This window comes from Perca flavescens, chromosome 6 (genome assembly GCF_004354835.1).
Source record: "Perca flavescens isolate YP-PL-M2 chromosome 6, PFLA_1.0, whole genome shotgun sequence".
Lineage (NCBI taxonomy): Eukaryota > Metazoa > Chordata > Actinopteri > Perciformes > Percidae > Perca > Perca flavescens.
In genome coordinates, this window is record NC_041336.1 from 37543736 (window position 1) to 37563892 (window position 20157).

The following is a 20157-nucleotide window of genomic DNA, read 5'->3' on the forward strand; positions in this document are numbered from 1 at the left end:
AGAAATGATCACCTCCTGCTGGAGGGTGACAAAATCATCAGTAAACTTGATCAAATGTCTCTTTACATTGGCAGTCACCCCACTGACTAGCATATAAAAGATAGTGAAATCCTCCCGACCTGAGTCAACAAATGAAAGAGCTGCTTGCCATGTCATGATAAACAGAACCACCCTAAGCACTGTTAATCTTTATACAGTCTATGGGACAGACTGTCATCATTTTAGAGACAAACCCATTAGAGAAAGATACAGTGTCAGAACGGTCATTAATACTGTCGACTCTTGAAACACAGGCCAGTTTGTGTGGACAAAGCATCCTTGAAAAGTCAGGGAAACCGTCATTAGTTCAAACTCTGTGGTGTACAGTGCTGTATTCTGGGGATCCCAATGGGACTTCTGCCACTTAAGTTCCCTTGACAGAGCCGTAACAAATCCCAGTGTGTCTCATAATAACATGCAGGGAGAGTGAGAGCCTGATACTAACTGCTCAAGGACTTTTTGGAAATTACGTTGATTAAAATCACCTATTACAGTGCTGAGAGGATCAGCAGATTGCACTTTCTGAATCATCCTGATAATTGCAGCAGAGTTGGTGTCAGCTTTAGGGCGAACGTTAACAGTGACAAATAAGTGGGACGGAGAGAACTTAGAGATGCAGAGAGGAGTTCAATGTCGGGAGGACAAACCTGCTCTCACACCGTGGCACTGGTGAATCATCTGCTATTCATATATGGGCAATATACCTTTATGTGATATTATGGCCACTCCCCTGTAGTACATACATACATACATATGTCCAGCGTTAAACTCATGCTGGATCAGAAGTGCTTTTAAATATGACAAAATGTGTGTTAATTCCAGTACCTAACAAATAAATCCACAAGGCTGTAAGCTTACCATGAAAGGCAAGAGGAAATACATTTTTAGCCAAGTTTCGTCTATTTCAATAGCATCTATTGCTCAACATTTTCTACAGTGGGGCATCCTAGAGTTCCAAGTGGTTTCAAATGTTCTTTTTACAATGTTGTTTTTTTTTTTTTTTTTTAAAAAGCTCCACTAAATCTTTGCTGTTTCTTGTTAATTACTGGATTGTTACCTGGAGTTTTGCCTTTGTAGGTCTCTAAAAATGACCTAAGTAATCACTTGTGGCTGATTTGGTCATAACCACACACCCATTTGATGGTGGGTCTTACAGTAAGTAGACATGATTAGATATTCTTTAAGAGGTCACACGGCAAAAACGTTTGCGAATCACTGTTTGAGAGCAACTAATACATGTGATCTATAATAATTGCTTAATATTTTAGACGCTGCATAGAGCTGTGACTTTGCACATTTTAATTTAATACAGATTAATTTGGAAGATTTGGTTAAACCCAAAGAGGAGAAATTGATATTAAAGTGCACTCTCATTAAGCCTTCTCTCCAGTTTGATTTTTTTCTAATCAAATATCATATTCGGTCATAATGCTCATACATTTGTCTATCCTAATGAAAACAAGTACCTTAGAATACCCTGTCTTTCTACTGTATCTTCCAACTAAACCAATACCTGAGATAGCTGTGTGATTAAGGCTGAGCAATTTTATCGATTCTGCGATATAAATCGATATTTTTCCCCCAAGAAAGTATTGATTTTTATGCCGCAAGTATCGATACATAAGTCCCATTCAAATCCCCCGTGTTTACCCCCGTTCACGTTGCAGGAAGAGCGATTTGGTCAGCCATCCGCTAGTGTCGCTGTAGAGCAGCCAACGTCAACTGGCGGCCCTCCGCCAAAGCTTTTAGTCTGGCCCCCAGAATAATCATGAATTCACAAAATGTGTTCTGTTATTTATCATTTCAAGCATTTAGAGCAAAAACCCAGCCACCTCTATTTAGGTACATCTCTATTCACATGCCGGGATTCTGTAGCCTACAGCGATGCCCGAGCTCCACACACACAGCTGAGCCGAGATGTGTGTGTGTTAAAGGTTAAAACACGCAGCACCTGACTGGGAACGATACAGAGTTACCAACGGCGGCTGGGGCAGATGAACTCATGCTGGTTTCTTTTCTGTAAATAGGCTCCAATTAAACCTTCGTGAGTAGAAAGTCAATACTTATCAATGCACTCACCTGTGTAGACCGGCATAAACATGTAGAAAGCGATATTTCAATCTGCTCAGTCCACCGCGCTGTTTTACGCAAACACAGCTCTACTCTGCAAATAGCGAATTTTTACAAACAAGCTAAAACAAAAGCTGTCGGTTTGTAGTCTAACTGTTTATCTTAGGTTGCCGGGAATCTGGACATTTTGACAAATTCTTGTAAACCTCACTGCTGGCTGAACAAACCAAACTCTCCGCTAGAGCGGACAATCTGGAGCTACTTAATATGCACGTGAATGACGCGATCGTTATGTTCAGTGATGATGATGATTCTGGTTGTATTATTTTGCAACAACATCGTTTCATTGCAAATGAGTTATACATGACGAGTGCATAGCCTGCTTATCAGTCCATTCATCATTAAAGCTGGGTTTTTGGCTTTTCCACGTCAACTTTTCCCTTCAGCCTCTTTGACAGTGACATGTTTACCTGACAACAGCCTCTTTCTGCAAGCATTTTCCACCAATCAGGATGCTGCATACTACAATAATGTTTCCATATCACAGACTTTAACCATCACTCCTCAGTGAACTGCCTCCTAGTCTGAGATCTTTTTCTAGTTAAAGAGCCAGTTATCATTATGGAGTTTCCATGTTTTTTATGAGTTTGCTCACACTAATACATGTTAAAAAATAGTAGCATTAATTCAGTAAGAAAGTGAAAATTTCAAACAAGAATAGGCGTATTAGGTATAAATACATTTTATTTTCTTTATTTGAAAGTCCGGCCGCCAGAGTGCTTAGAAAAATTCTGAAAAAAAATGTAGTTGATGATCCCTGCTGTAGACTCTCTGTCCAGTCAGAGACATATATTGTGTAATTGATGTTTTCAGTTCAATTAATTAAATCCAAGTAAATGGAACACTCACAAGATGTCACCAAAATCACTCGGTCCCCTTTAAATCTTTCAGAAAATGATGTAAGTGTATCGAAATATATCGAATCGTATCGAATCGTATCGTTGGCTGAATATCGTGATATATATTGTATTGTGAGCTGAATATCGTGTATCGTATCGTGAGATTAGTGTATCGCTACAGCCCTATGTGTGATGTTAATAGTAACAACATAGAAGACAAACAGCCTTCACAATACAATTCTGCATGTCAATGTCATCAAGTTGCAGATATGATCTCTACTTTTGTCTCTTCTCTACCTATCTGCCGCTGTCCCGACAGAGCAACAACTTTCCACACTGACCACACTCTGACACGCATTCCAAATAACTTTAATCAAAGTACATGTCAAATACATTTTTCCCAGGTATTTCCTATCACGCTGTTGTTGGTCAAGTGTTAATTTTTCTGATAGGTTTGGTTTTTATTAGGCTAGTTGTGTGATGCTATGAAAACAGGGTGAAACGTCAGGATTGACAGCTGTGATTGACTCGCAATTGGTCGGCCGGGTGTACGGGCGGGAATTTGATACCCTGACCCCACCGCCCGATCACTACTGCACAGACTCTGGCTCCAAAATTACAAGATGGCAGCGCCCGTATTTCACTCAGGCCCATTAAAGTCAAGAACAAAAAAATTTTATTGAATAAATTACGAATTAAATTTGGCGGTATGGCTATGTTCAGAGGAGTCCCCTGAACTTTCATGAGCACCATGAAAAAGCAGAGAGTCAGGGGACAGTAGCAGCTTTAGGGGACGCTCACACAGTTTAAGATTGGGAGAGCTAAACTATTCCCCCATATGAACAGAGCGGCAACGATGACATAGAAGCCTACACCACGTTATACACGACAAGGTGGAGCAGGGGAGGAGGTGGGTTGCATAGATGTGAGCAGCAAGCAGTTAGAGCAAACTAAAGCAGCTTTAAGTAGGGCGCCCTGTTTGAGTGTAGCCATTTAGAAGCGAGAGGAGTTGAGCAGCGGTTAGCGGCGTCTTGACTACTTGGCCTGCCAGAACTGACGCTGGACGCTCAATTTGGGATATTCTGGCTTCACTTTCATACAGTGGGAGGAAGTCCATCATATGGTCTATGGTAATTAACATAGACAGTTAAAAACATGGTCAATGTGATGCCGTAGGAGACCAGCGAATATTAGAAGCACTTTTCCGGTGGTGGCTGAGTTTTACTGAGATATGTAAGGAGATAACATGGGCACAGGCTAATTATTGCTAACTAAAATGCTAGTTAACATTAGTAATTAAACCTAAACAGCTCATGTAAGTCCAAACTGCCTGTGAGTTTCTCCTGTACTATACGGTAATTCCTCTACTATGCAACAGTAAGTCGCGTGGTAATGACACAATCGTTAGCCTATTTTTATAAAAACGTCTGCTACGGAGCCATAACGTGAGGTACAAGGTAATGGAGCCTTTTATACATTGTCGTGTTTCTTTACAAATAAACAATGGACAAATAGAGTCTTTAAACGCTTCAGATGTAAAGTTATTCGCTGTCAAAGTGACGTCAAAATGAATGGCAGTCAATAGGTGATTGCTTGTTAGCAACAAAATGGCGCCATAGGAGGTACGCTTTGTGGAGGCTGGTTTACCCTCTTGGTAATTACCCATGGTTTCTATTATTCTGACCAACACTGACCAATTAGAGCGGTTTGGGCTTTTTCGGGAGGGGGGCTTGGAGAGACAGCGCTCCAACAGAGGGTCTACGACCGAGGGTGAATACAGGTGCAGTAGCCATGGGCAGTGTGAGAAAAGTGTTTTTTGAACATTAACACAGAACAAACGTATGAAACTGAAAAGAAGAAGAGATCACACGCCCTGTCTCAGTTCAAGTCTTAGACGTCAGATGTGAATAGTCTCTTTGATTTTTTTTTTGACAAAGCAGTTACTAATGATATGTTGACTTTTATACAGAAAGTGAGCAACAATGCCTCATTTTTATCAAACTACCTATGAGCCTCACACACAAAAAATGCCTCTGCTCCAGGTAATCTTCCATCCTGAACTATATACCTGTCCTCTGCCCGTTCTATATCTCTGGAACTTTTGCACATCCCTCAACATTTTTGCACATCCTGCACTAATCCATACAGCCTCTTTTTTCTTTCTTAATGTTAAACAGTTATACATACATATTTGTTTCTGTATTTATTGTTTGTTTATTTTATATTTAAGCTTTAGTGCGTAACTTTTTTATGATAATAAACGCCCGTTACTTTCAAGCCATTGCCAAATGAGTTGATACAAAAATAAGGAAGACTATCGGCTCCACACAACTCTCTCTGGATTTCTCTGTGTTTAGAAATTTGTGTCTACTGGCGACTTTCGCGCGCAAAATCTCAAGTGAAGATAAAGTATTCTGAAGAGTCCATCATGTTTTTAATCCTCCGTGTCCTCCTTGGTTACTAGCAACTGTGTGGAGGAGTGGTGGGGGTGAAGCGCGATCACGGAAGACTTGTGTTATGTGGATGCAGCGACAAAATTGTCATTACTTAGAATTCTTCATGAGGGAGACAGAAACTACGCACTATAGCTTTAATGTTTAATATGTATATACATAATATGCACCAACAACCAAGGCAAATTCCTTGTAATTGCTACTTATTTAATATAATAAATCCCTTTTTGATTCTCTGATTCTTATGTGCTGTCTAGGGGTGGGAATCACCAGAGGCCTCACAATACAATATCATCACAATACTTATGTCACGATACGATATCAAACATATTGCAATATTCTGCGAAGTATTGCAATTTATTACCTTTCTTCCAACTTTTTCCCCATTTCAAATGATGTCCCCAAAAGGAAACTTTGTCAAGATCTGTTTTTATCTAAAAAGATTTTTGTTTGTTCATCTTCAATTTTATTGCTGCAAAATGGGATTGTCAAGCAGACAAACGGACCATCACATATAACAAAAGATCAATACCTGGCATCTGTATCGATACAGTATTGCCACGGAAAATATCGCAATACTATGCTGTATCGATTTTTTCCCCCACCCCTAGTGCCGTCCCATTCCCCATACAGCATTTGGAGGCACAGACTCTCAGGGGCCATCCACACGGAGACGCTTTTTGGTGCAAACACACGTTTTGCATCCTGTCAACGCACTGCCTGTAGACGCACTTTTTTTAAACCTGGTCCCACGGTGAAAAAATTTGAAAACGCGGCTTCATTTGGACGGCGAAGCAGCATACTTGCGTATCAATGATGTTTGGTTTCTTCTTCTACTGTCTGTTTGTATACAGCACGCAAGCTTCTTCTCAATTTTTGGTTAATTTCTGTAGCAGAAACAGCGCCACCTATAGGCCTGAAATATGAAGTAGCGTGTTGAGTCATTTACAAATGGATCTGTTTGGAACAGCGGAGGGCCCACCCATGCTTCACTCACTACCTCCGTGCCCACCCTCGTTTCTAACATCATCTTCTCACCTTCCCTACTTGAACTCCACGTCTAGTTAGTCTCATTCTTTCCCCCTGAGTAGGGCAGTAGCCTGCAGACACATGCCGCCCCCGCGGTCCACTCTGCTGCTGGTAGAGAGAGGCACAGGGACTGCTAATGAATCCGACTGCCATCGGTGGCGTTTCAAGAGCAGCAGAGCATGCATCTGATTAATCTTTGTCCTAATTAGATCGAACAATTAACCTGCCTGCCACCAAGCTCGAGGGCCTGATGACTCTGCATGGGCTGCCCAAACCCCAGTACAATAAACCAGAGCAGGGTGAGAGTGTGCCCTCACACTGCAACTTTCTGTTTTCAGAACAACCAATTAATGCTAAGTAATTGCGCAGAGCCTTCTATGTGATATATATTGACGGACCGTGTGGCCGAGAGCTCACATCCGTTTCTGCTTTCTGTTTCAATAGCGCTAAATTTCTTTGGCTTTTAATTCAAAGTCAGAGAAGGCACGGATGGGTTTCATAAGAAATTATGTGCGAGAGGCAAAGCAGAAAGAAGGGAGAAAAAAAATCCAATGTTCATTAACATGGAGATACTCCCCGATGTAAAAAGCCTTGAGGACATGCTTGTTCACTCACTGACTGGATGGTTTCAGCATGCACTGCCTGCTGATCTGAAATATTTGAAATGCCTCAGTCGTTACAGGCGGTGTGTCCTCACAACAAACTGGATAGGCTGAGTGGAACCATGGAGGGCATGGACTTGGCAGATTTGTTGAGTTCAAATCATTTCAGAAATATAATCAGGCAGGGAAGCAAGCACATAGGGACCCTCAGTCCTATGAAATACACTGTTGAATAAGTCTTCCCTAACATGTGTGCAACAGGAAGTGTTGCATAACGTTGTTATCCCCGATGTTCAACCTAATACATATTTAGAAACGGACACGTCTTAAGTTTGATGTAATGTGACATAACTGTGACATAAGGGGGTCGCTTAACAGACGTGGTTCCCTCAACTTTGAGCTTTAGTTTAGTAATATAGTATACAGTAAGGACACCTTTAATTTACTGTATCTCTAGTGTTCTTTACCTTCTTGCAGTAGGCTTAAATGGCTATTTCACACCACAGACCCTCTAACAATGGGTAACGTTAACGAACGTCACCATTACAACTGACAAGCTGCTAGTGACAGCAGTGGCATGTGGTGGACAGTTGCATACTAAAGTGAATGCTACTGATTAGTATGGTGTTATATGCGAATCTTTGTCAAAATATTCGGGAGAATTCAGTATGATTTAAAAACATAGTTGTATTTTAATACGTTTGTAATAACGCTGGTCAAAAGCACTATAACGTCGTCATGTTAACGTAGCTACAGTGTTTGAGTGACAGGACTGCGGAAACAACAACTAGCTAGCTAACGTTAAACAAACTGAAAGTTTAAATTATTTTGAAATAAACGCCGAATTTAAGGACGACCCTTAATGTTTATTTCTACATCCCAACATATGTTCCACAGGCAAGAAAAATATCCAAGGAACGAGGACACGTGAAACTGAACAATTTTTAAAGGGGATTTGGCACTACGCGCTACAGGAAGGCATGCATTGAAGGTTTGGTGTAACGTTAACGTTATGTGGAAAGCTGTCTACTTCTCCTGCAGTCTCCAAATCAGCTAACGGAACTGAATGTCCGACTAACCTGTTTCGAAGTGTCTGCTGTTACGGTCGTGAGTTGTCCCAGTATGGTGCTGTACAGTTTCGACAGTCTCCTTTCCGTGTCCAGGCCACAGTCTCTGAGAAATTGCGTCCCTGACAACACCGATGCCCGTAAAGGAATAGATGTAGTTCATAACGCTAAACGTTACAACCTAGCTAACTTTATAAGTAAGCTAAAACGTTTTTAAAGTGTTACAAAGCCCGCTTTCTTTGCACCAAACGCTGTGTTGGCAAAACGTCACAGGCTCATAGTCGTGGTGTGAAAATCCTCCAACACTCTAGCTAAACATTCCAAAACAGGAACTATTTTGAACACGCCAACAAACTTTTTCTTTCCGCCTATTGGAGTCAAGCTGGGCAGCGCAGTTTGGCAATAGACGGCTCCGTTCCAGTAGCGCTGTGCCCTGTTGACCTATGTTAACAGTGCTGACAAATCATGGCTATGTCAAATACGGTACCATTCACACTCAAAGCTCTGTGTGTTGTGTTTCAGCCCAGAGAAGCAGCACAGACCTGGACCTGGACCTGGATTAAACCTCGGAATTTAACAATTAAAGACCACATTTGTAAAACAACCTCTACTGCTAAATTGGCAGAGGGTGGCTGGATCTCAGTTTATAAGAGAAACATTTTCAGTGAATCCTAGAAAAAGCTAAATGGAACAGCGAGTTTTTCATTCTAAAAATATGCAAATGTTCTTATACAGTTAAATATTTGGAAGGCAACATTTTCAGGCAATTACTTATTCACCGGATAAGCGGACGAAGATGGATGGATGGATGGATGTTATTTTATTAAGACTAATTATATGTTAATAATATAGTATATCTATGTTTATAATATATGTTTATGTCAAATTCTACATTCTCTAATACAGATATCTTCTATAGGCCTACATTTTCGCTGATTGGGCACACACTCTGAAAGGTTACAATAATTAATCTCAAGGATATGAAAAAATTATTTTACACATAAATAAAGAATTTGATTAATAAATGCTTAACAATGCAACCCAGCTTAGTCCACACTGATTTCCAGACTGTTGCTAGGATATTTCATAGTCATCAAGTGTGGCTTTATGACATCCATCTGACTCCCACCATAATAACATTCTAATAAATTCAGACTTCCACATAAGAGACAAAGTACACTTCCGCGTCCATATGCTCAATGGGCCATAGTGAGAACTCTGGGACCTGGTACATAAGTAGCTGATCGTCTAGTGTGGGATAAAAGTAGATGGCATTTAAGGTGTGTAAATGACTGGGGGGGAAAGTAAAAAACCCACCAGACCAGAACAGGGTGTATAATTGGGCAGCAGACTCAGGTAGTGAGCAGAAAAGACCGTCATGCATTATTCATCTAGATTCTAGAGGCAGAGCAGTTGTGAGACAGGAAGTCAGGAGTGTAACAAGAAATCCTGTGATGTTTCAGAGAAAAGTGATCATCCTTTCTTTCTTTCTTTCTTTCTCTCATTCACAGCAGGAACGATAAAGAGAGAAGCATTTATTTTCCAGCTGTAAATTGACAGGGAAGTATCTGTCTTTCTTTAATGGTATCTGTGGTAGGTGGGCTGAGGTTGAAACAGCTGTTATTATTGAGTACATACAACCAATTTGGGACTGAGCAGTCAGGGATATTGAATACTGAATGTGCTCCATCTGCTGGTTGCATTGGGTAGTGCATGCTTTAGTTCTCCCTCAGTGAGTGGAAAAAGTCAAAGTGTACTGTAGGGTGAAGAGCAGCAGCAATCATAATAAATAATAAAAATACAGATCATGTCACAATCAAATCCTTTGAAAAAAAATATCAATATATTGAAATTTTTTTATTAAGCTTATTTTTTATTATTAAAGATCCCATGACATGGTGCTCTTTGGATGCTTTTATATAGACCTTAGTGGTCCCCTAATACTGTATCTGAAGTCTCTTTTATATAGACCTTAGTGGTCCCCTAATACTGTATCTGAAGTCTCTTTTATATAGACCTTAGTGGTCCCCTAATACTGTATCTGAAGTCTCTTTTATATAGGCCTTAGTGGTCCCCTAATACTGTATCTGAAGTCTCTTTTATATAGACCTTAGTGGTCCCCTAATACTGTATCTGAAGTCTCTTTTATATAGACCTTAGTGGTCCCCCTAATACTGTATCTGAAGTCTCTTTTATATAGACCTTAGTGGTCCCCTAATACTGTATCTGAAGTCTCTTTTATATAGACCTTAGTGGTCCCCTAATACTGTATCTGAAGTCTCTTTTATATAGACCTTAGTGGTCCCCTAATACTGTATCTGAAGTCTCTTTTATATAGACCTTAGTGGTCCCCTAATACTGTATCTGAAGTCTCTTTTATATACCCCTTAGTGGTCCCCAAATACTGTATCTGAAGTCTCTTTTATATAGACCTTAGTGGTCCCCTAATACTGTATCTGAAGTCTCTTTTATATAGACCTTAGTGGTCCCCTAATACTGTATCTGAAGTATCTTTCCCGAAATTCAGCCTTGGTGCAGAATTACAGCCACTAGAGCCAGTCCCACAAAGAGCTTTCCTTAGGATGTGCCATTTCTGTGTTTCTAGCTTTAAATGCTATAGAGCTCAACAGTCCCGCCCACAGTGGGTTATGGTAGTAAAAATACAATGCAATTTCTCCACTGACAAATTGGAGTATAAGCCATAAAATCGTAACAGTCGATGGTAGACTTAAAACCAGCATGCCGACATGACTAAGCGTTTGTATATGCTCATATAGACGCCAAAAATCATGGGGCACCAACTTTGTTTTGAGAGAAATGTCTTTTATTCGCGATGTCTTGGATAAGTACTTCATTACCCACAATCCTGAACAATCCCACAATCCCACAGTGATGCCTCTGATTGGTGGAACTCATGCTGGTGAGGAGGAGGGGGGGGTCAATACCCGATCTGTGCTGCCTGCAGAATCCGTCACGAAGATTTACGACACTGCACGAATCACGATCTGTTCCACGCTTCTGCCGTTAGCCTCCACCGGGAAGCTAACGTTAGTTTAGCTAACAGCTAATTCGGCTAACCGCTAGCTGACAGCTTGATTCAGTCTAAAATAACGTCAACTCAAACTAAACACTGGGAAAAGCAGGCTACAGCTGATGTAACAACTGTTATATAGTTTAACGGTTATTTTGAGGGTCTTTTAAAGTTATTACATGCTGTCTCAGCTAGCGGTTAGCCGAATTAGCTGTTCGCTAAACTAACCTAGCTTCCTTTATTCAGTGGTGCGCGGTGGTTTATGGGATGAGTAGTTTCTTCGCTCTGAAATGATGATATGTACACAGTCTTGTACCTTTGACCTTTTTTGGGATTTTCTGTTCGTTTTTTCACTCGAAATGGTACATTGTATGCAGTGTTGTGCCTGAACGCGTTCATTGAACGATAGTTCATGAACTCGTTCATATTTTGGGCGAACGTGAACTGAAGGTATTGTAGCCTATTACTGCCTGATGAACGTTACTGTGAACTCCTTCATTCTGGTGTCTGTGAACGGCACGCTCTCTCAGTTTAACTTCGTCCAATAGGGGGCCAGATTTCTATAGAGCCTTCCAGGCCAAAACCACGGCTAAAACACACCGTAAACAGGCCTTCATATGTAGCGGAAAAAACACCCAATCTGGCAACACCAGCCACCAGTGTCTCACCGTCGCACGCATCATCAAAACAGAAAGCAGCATGGAGGCTTCGTATGATCATTTAAACCAGTTTTATGACGAGGTCGGTGAGGATGTGGAAAATCTGACATTTCTGTGCAAAGTGCCACTTTGCTCGTTTGAAAGCCATGATGTCTCTCTCTCATGGGTGGGCCAAATTCTCTGGACGGGCAAAGCAGAGAAAGGGGAGGTAACCTTGCTCCTTATGGCCTCATAAGGAGAAGATTCCAGATCGGCCCATCTGAGCTTTCATTTTCTCAAAGGCAGAGCAGGATACCCAGGGCTGGGTTTACACCTATCGCCATTTCTAGCCACTGGGGGACCATAGGCAGGCTGGAGGAACATATATTAATGTTAAAAAACCTCATAAAATGAAATTTTCATGCCATGGGACCTTTAAGTAAGGATGGCTGCTCCTCTCCAACTTGCCATCCACAAAGATATAACTTAAATCTGCTTTAGTTAACCCTGAATGCAACTTTAGCCTTGTGCAAATGAGTACTATGAGCAACTATTTTCATTATCGATTCATCTGTTGGTAATTTTGTTGATTAATTGAGAAATAGTAAATTAATTAGTTGCCTCACATTGAAGGAGCTGGAATCAGTGAATGTTTGGAATTATCCTTAATCAATGACTTGAATGATTGATTAATTATCCAAATTATTGGTGATACATTTTCTGTTAACCATTCAACACTTCAGCTATGTTGGAATTGTGTAGGAAAACCCACAGCTTCAAATCATTTAGAATGTTGAAGATGAGTTGTGTGTAAAACTTTCATTTGAAACCTATTTGCACGTAACCTGCAGCGTGTCAACCAGCCAAACTACTCTATGTCACTAGAGTATGTATGTCAAATACAATCTTCAAATGAGTTGATTTTAACTGCCATTTCAAAAGACCTTTGTCAACAACTCTGACTGTAATGTACATAAATAACCCTTTGATTTGCAGTCATGGGATTTCATTTGGCCCTCTGTTCCTCTCTGACTTTGCACGGGGCTGGTACACTTGGCCCTTGGACATTGTACTGTATTGAGAGAGGTATCAGACTGGCCAACAGTGTTGGGGAGTAACGGAATGCATGTAACGGCGTTACGTATTCAGAATACAAATTATGAGTAACTGTATTCCGTTACAGTTACAATTTAAATAGTTGGTATTTAGAATACAGTTACATTGTTAAAATCAATGGATTACATGACGATACTTCTGTTTCACGAGTTTATTCACTCTGAATAAATTAAGGCAACTTAATGCATTTTCCAGAAGCCCGATATGAAATAGAAAAAAATAGCTATTTGCGTGATCAGTAACAATGGAGTCGGAACGGGCACGACAGAGCCAGGGCAGCAATAAGTTTCTATCTTGGAAATTCAAACAGCATTTCACATTAAAGAACGAACAGGGAGAATGAAATACAGCTAACTGTGCCGTGCAGCCTCTGCTTGCCAGCAACCAGCCTCCTTTCAGCTCCAAATTACTCCACCTCCAACCTGAAGAAGCATCTTAAAGTAAGTTATTTTTTTAATTAGCCAAGGGTAGTCGTCTGCTGTAGTTTTACTGGTCACCTTGCTATTTTAACATTGACGTGCGACTTTACATTCTCCTATACGTATACGTGCTGATTTACTAGCTCCAGAGCCGTTTAAAGACTGACTAGCCCCGTTTGACATGCTAACTAACGTTAGCTAAAATTAGCTCATGGTAGCTTAGACCGCGGTTAGATTTTTGTAGTATGTAGTTCGGGACTACCAATACAATAATCTATCTGCTTGTTCAGGTACACATTCAGCTGGTTGGAATAAAAAGAACACACCATTATAGGCCTGTTTAGTAAGCTGGATGTGATGGTCGCATTCCTACACTTATAAAACGCAATTCAATGTGGAAGTAATCCTAAAGTAATCCAAGTATTCAGAATACATTACTCAGATTGAGTAACGTAACGGAATACGTTACAAATTACATTTGTGGGCATGTATTCTGTATTCTGTAACGACACACGTTTTGAAAGTATCCTTCCCAACACTGCTGGCCAAGTGCCACCCCACAGGGCCTAGTGGCTTTGTGATATACTGTGTTGTTGTACAGCTGCCCAGCGCGGTCATCTAATCATCCATAACATCCTCAGAGGGAGGCAGACTAGCTTCCTCCGCTCTGCGTTTCAACCTCAGAGTGACAGATATATTTTGTAGCAGCGCAGACCAAACCGGAAAGCTGAATCTAGTTTAAAGGCCTATTTTCTGTGAGATGTCCTCCACTCTCTAATTAAGCTTTAGTGTGACCAAAGAGGGAAAATGAAAGAATTCCCTCTGTGCCTATCCAACAACATGAGCCTCGTTGCACGGAAATTATGCAACTTGTTCTACTTAAGGAAGCATGCTTGACGTATTGTCAGTTTTCTGTATTTCATAGGCGATTAAAGAGACTTTGAAGCCAATTAATTAACTGACATCCATTATGGTGTTAAGTTCTTCTGGATTTATGGAAATGAGCGTGCTTGTTTGTGGCCAATAGCTCATTATACAGTCTTCCTTTGAGTATTTACAAAATCCTTTTAATTTGTGCATATGTTTACAGAGCATGCACAACTCATACTACCTTTCTAATCATTCATTTTCTAATATGATCAGATCAGCACTTGAGAGTGCAGTAACGTACTACGTTGAGGGGGAATCATTCTGTTTAATAACTCTAAAGTGGTGGAGACTTGTTATACAAGAACCCGTGTAAGAACCTCCTGGTGTCAGCAGCTGCCAGGGAAAAACCTGACAGGGTCTTGTGTGTGAGGCTTTGTCATCGTCTGAGAGCAGGGCTCTGGGGAGCGAGTGTTAATCTCAGCAGTTTCCCACTGAGAGCCAGGTAGGCTGCCACCTTATCCCGAGAAGAGGAACGCTTTCATTACGGAACAACAGACACGCCGGCCGCTGGGGAGCTGCCGCTTCTCCATCGTCAACGGATGGACCGACTCCACAAGCGAGGGTTACATAAGCATCGCTGCAGCACACTGGTGTGAACACACACGCATGTGTGCACTGGAATGATTATTATAATGTGCGCACACACTAAGGCAGCTCAATTATGAAAAAAAAAAAAAAAAATCATAATCTTGATTTTGGTCAATATCGTAATCCAATTTATTAAACATGATTACTCATTGACGTTTAGGATAGAAGAATAGAATGGAATAGTCTTTATTGTCATTGTACATGTACAACAAAATTGAATGCAGGTCTCTCAATGCAAAACACCAGTAAAAGTGCAAAGCAGGAAAATATATATATAAAAGAGTCTCTAAAGTAACTATAAAAAAACATATTATATATGTTTGAAAAGGAAAAAGATGGAAACGATGTTTCATTTATTGAAGTTAAACAACAACAACAACTGAAACAGGTAAACATATCAACAGTGAAAACACTTTGAACTGGGAACATTTTTTGAATTCTTCTTCAGAACACAAGACAAAATAGGAGCTTGCTTGTTAAATGGAATGTGCAAAACACTAGTTTTTATTATCGATTATATCGTTTTTGTGATCATTAGGAGCCGGAACTGTACTCGCAATTAAAATTGAATTCATTACACAGCCCCCCCACACACACACACACACACACACACACACACACACACCATTTTCACACTATAACAATCTGCTCCTTTCTTGCAGACATTTCCCGTTTTCAGTGGAAATCACTTCGACATAAATGCAGCAAGGAGTTCACTCACACGACACAAATGCACCTGCTGGCAAACCCAAACAAGCCTTTCAGTGTGTGGTAATTGGGAAGGCTGATTGAGATATGTACAGCAGAAGAGATGGCTTGAGATGGTTTTCTATTATACATGGACTGGCTCACACATGGCATTTCTTGGAGCATCTCTGGAGTGTAAATAAATACAGACCATTCAGCACGCATTGTCCTGTGTTTCACGAGCGTTATGCTCCATTATACCGCAGCCTGTACACCAGGCGTAAACAAGAGGACGACCAATAAAGGCAGCCCGCTGCTGGAGGAATCTGGCGGAGGCATCCAGACAATGGCGACAATCACAGGTGTTTAACAGCCCTTGTCAGAATATCCCACCCACTCTGAGGCGTTCTCATTGTGCGAGTGAAGCTTCGCCTCTCAAAAGCTGTCAACACTACACCAAATAAACACGTTTTTCACACTGTCAGCAGGACACAAATATTCATGAGAGGAGAACGTGAATCAGATGTGTGGTGCCTGTTCAAACCGTGTCAACGCCAACCTGAATCACCAGATCATCTGGAGGAATGGGGCTGTTTAAGTACTCAACACTGGCGTTACATACAGTCTGACTGCTGTCACTCAAATGTCACTCATTTTTCTATATGTACATATCTGAGCCTTTTCCTCTCCCATCTTGCAGCTCATGTGAGCTACAGTTAAAGGAGTATACCAACAATTATGGAGTGTGGATTCAATTAAATTAAATTATACTTTATTGTCCCCTTTATTGTCCTACAACCTTTCTTGGACTCGAGCGCTGACAAGTTTAGCTGCAGATCAATTAATAGAAAAAATAAGACCGAAATTAAGAAATAGCGAGTCAATAAAAAAAAACAATCAGAGTCAATAAATAGAGAAAAATATTACTATGTGATGAAGATTAATATTAAACATCTCAGTCTCAGCTCTATCAATTAGCACCTAGTGACCCCCACCCCCCTTACATGACAGGGCTACATGACAGAAATCCCATCAAACCATCTCCATGACAACTGGGCAACTCCATTGACTGTGGAAGCTTGGAAAAAGGGGAAGCTCGGTGAAAACTGCCAACCGTGTGTTGACAATGGTTTTGTCAAGCTGCTGTTTGTAAGGTCAAGGACGGGCCTTCAGGCTGAAAGGGTTTTGAGTAATGTGATAAATTGGCCTTTAAAGCTATAGTGCGTCGCTTCTGTCGTCCCCATTAGGAATTCTAAGCAATGATGACAACAACACTGTCGGAGCATCCACGTGACGCAAGCCCCACGCCTCCTGTACGCCGTTGCTAGCACGGAGGATTAAAATAAACATGACGGACTCTTCAGAAGAGGTAATTATCTAGTAATGTTTCTGTTCTGTTCTCTTTGTCTCCAAAGCCGAACGCTGCTGTTGTTCTTCCTCAGCGGTGAGGTATATGGAGCTGTTGCACCACCGGGTGTATTAGAGGTGTGAATCTTCACTGATCTCCCGATTCGATTCTGATTATCATGTCAGCAATTCAATATCTTGATGCATAACAATGCGTCGAATACATTTTTCTATTAAAGCCATATAGGATATTTGACTTCACAGAATGCATTAAGATACTGTATAGTTCAATAATAGTTTTTTCTATATTACTTCATATAGTTATGTTTTCATCCAAAAATCCAAGTAGTAAGATATAAACAATCTTTTTTATTTAACAAAGTCTGAATACAGCAGACATAAAACTGCATAAAAATACATAAAACTACAGCATTGAGCACTTCCTGAATGTGCAAAACATAACAGAATATGTAAACAGAAATGTTGTTAGGCCTATATTAAATTGTAAACAGAAATAAGTATAAATTTCAAAATTAATAAGCAGAAACTTTGGCTTCACATAATAAAATTGTAAACAGAAATATATTTTAGGCCTAGCCCATCTACGGTGTTCCATTGTAATATCAACATGTAGAGTCTATCATAGGTCTAGATGAAACGGGTTAGGCTACTGAGAATGCTATTTTTCACTTGAATGTTTATGCCATGGCCGGAAAATTAACGAGCAACGTCATTGTGTTATAATCGATTATGGTCGGCCACTGCATCGATGCAGCATCGTCCATGTCTGCATCGCAATGCATCGATTATTTGATTAATTCCAACACCTCTACTTTGTATCAACTCATTTGGCAATGGCTTGTATGTAACGAACATTCATTAATATAAAATAATTTAGCTTTATAGCTATAGCTTTAAATAGACCATCATAGAGACATACAGTTACCCAGACCACCAATGAGCCTTGGCCGGTAGAAAATAAGAGACCAATCACTTCCAAGGCAGCCTTCCATCCCATACCCAACTGCTACCAAAAAGGTGCTTCCTGTGCTACAGGGTCATGGATATTGTGTCAAAAGCTCCAGACCCAGGGTTGGAACCAGCCTTTAGCTTCCAAAAGAAATACTCCAAACAGTACTGACACATCCATCACAACTTTATTCTGCCATGAGAAAAAATAGGACCTTAGCGAAAAAACAATCCCATCAGAGACACTGTCCTAATTTTAGAAGATTAGCTGCTTGTCACAGTCAATTGTGCTCTTTTACGCATCTCGGTGTCCCCCTTCAACTAATTCAGATCCACAGATACAGATTTATAAAATCATGCCAATAAGTTATTATTTTAATAGATTAGTATTCTATGCACTAAAAAATGTATGTATAAAGGCTTTGGACTGCCCTACACAATATTGTAGCCCGTTTAATATGCAACTTAACTTCATACAATATATGTAGTAGGGGGTCCCTGATCCTGGCTCTCTTAGTTAAGGGGTCCTTGGCTTAAAGAACATTGAAGACCCCTGCCCTAGCATATGTGCAAACTCCTTAAAACCACTGTTGACATGTCTTAAGGACATTAAAGCATGGATGGCATTACATTTCTTTAAGCTTTAATGAAAGCAAAACTGAGATCCAGATATTTGAAGCAGGTGGTGAATGTAATGCCATTCATCGGGACCTGTGGTCCCTGGAACCATATGTGAGGTATTCTGTTAAAAATGTGGGTGTGATATTGGACAGTGATTTTAAAATTGGACAAGCTGATATATTCTGTAATAAAATCAAGCTTTTTTCAACTGAGGCTCTTAACTAAGGTCAAGCCCTTTTTATCGTTTAGTCATTTTGAAGGGTTATACATGCTTTTATTTGGGCCAGGCTCGACTACTGTAATGCCCTTTATGTTGGTGTAAACCAGGTCTCTATGTCACGCTTGCAGTTGGTTACTTTTGTTAATGTACAAAAAAACTTACTGGGCTAGCTCCAACCCATCTCTCCGACCTATTGAAACCATATGTTGCTCCTTGTGGTCCCAAGAACAAGGTTGAAGACCAGGGGAGACGGCGCCTTTGCAGCAGTAACCCCTAAACTCTGGAATCAGTTGCCTCCACATATCAGGCTGGCTCCTACATTGTCCGTTTTTAAATCCTGTCTAAAACATATTTTTATTTTCAGGCTTTTAACACTACAATAGTTGCCTTTTGATATTATTATCATTTTGCTGTTAAACTGTTTTGTGTTTATTGTGTTCTATGTTTTAGTTTTTCTGATTGTACAGCACTTTGGCAGCATGACATCATGACTTTGCGTAAACATACTTTCAACACTTTCCTAAAGCCAAATGGCGTGTCATCTGTACGCATTTTGAGCTATCCGCGTGTATGTCTACGCTGTATACAGCGGATGTAAACAGAACATTATGTTATCACGAGAACGTGCCGTGCTATAGCAAGAAAAACGTCACACGCGTGTAAAAAAAATTTAAAAAGGTTGGTTTAGGAAAAGAACATTGGGAAAGGCTTTAGTAACACAAAAAAACGACGGTGACCAACGTCACACGCTTAAGAAAACAAACGGTTGGGTTTGGGAAAAGAACATTGGGGAAGGCTTTATTAAAAAAAAAATAATAATAATAATAAAAACGGTTGATAAACGCCACACGCGGGACGCGATCCCAGCTCTCCTGGGTGAAAGTCCTGTGTTTTACCCATCCTCTGACTTCCGTCCTTTCATACTACCCGCTACGGCGATAAGTCACACGTAATGTAGGTCAACGGAGGCCGAACAGCGTTGATAAACACGCTAAAAAGCAATTATGCGTCTTGATAACACGCCAAAATGGCATACGATTTGGCGTGTGAATGAAGTGAATGTAGAATAAAGACCACATGAGATTGCTGGATGAAAAGGTCTCCACACTCAGTTAGTACATGGTGTCAGGGTGTGAACAGGAACCTGTGTAGTCTATCTTCACGTTAAGACTCTGCAAGAGGCAGAACAACAAGGAGGTGAGGGTGGAGGTGTTGTCGGGCCATCCAGTGTGACACTGACCTGCCGCTGCAGTTACTGGCTGGCCTTCTCTCTCAGGACAGCTCTACAGGGTGGCGAGCTGTGATCGATGACCAGTGGCTTCAGAGCGGGCTATCTTTCACCGCCACTTTCACTGCCCCCGCTCACGCTCATCTATCCTCTGTCTGAGGGCGCGCCGAGAGGCTGGGTGGCCCCGACAACTGATGACCACTG

At 40.8% G+C, this 20157-nt stretch overlaps 1 protein-coding gene across 6 annotated transcripts in view; it reads right to left on the minus strand.

Moving 5' to 3' along the window:
- The window catches only part of oxr1a (oxidation resistance 1a), a 263359-nt gene that overhangs the window by 82795 nt on the left and 160407 nt on the right, over positions 1-20157 (minus strand). The window contains exon 1 of one of the 6 annotated variants that reach the window (XM_028581698.1): positions 8172-8637. The exons of the other annotated variants lie outside the window; for them this stretch is intronic. Coding sequence (XP_028437499.1) covers positions 8172-8322 — 151 coding nt within the window. The 5' untranslated portion in view covers positions 8323-8637. Of the gene's footprint in view, positions 1-8171; positions 8638-20157 lie in introns of those variants that run through there. 6 annotated transcript variants of the gene reach the window in all.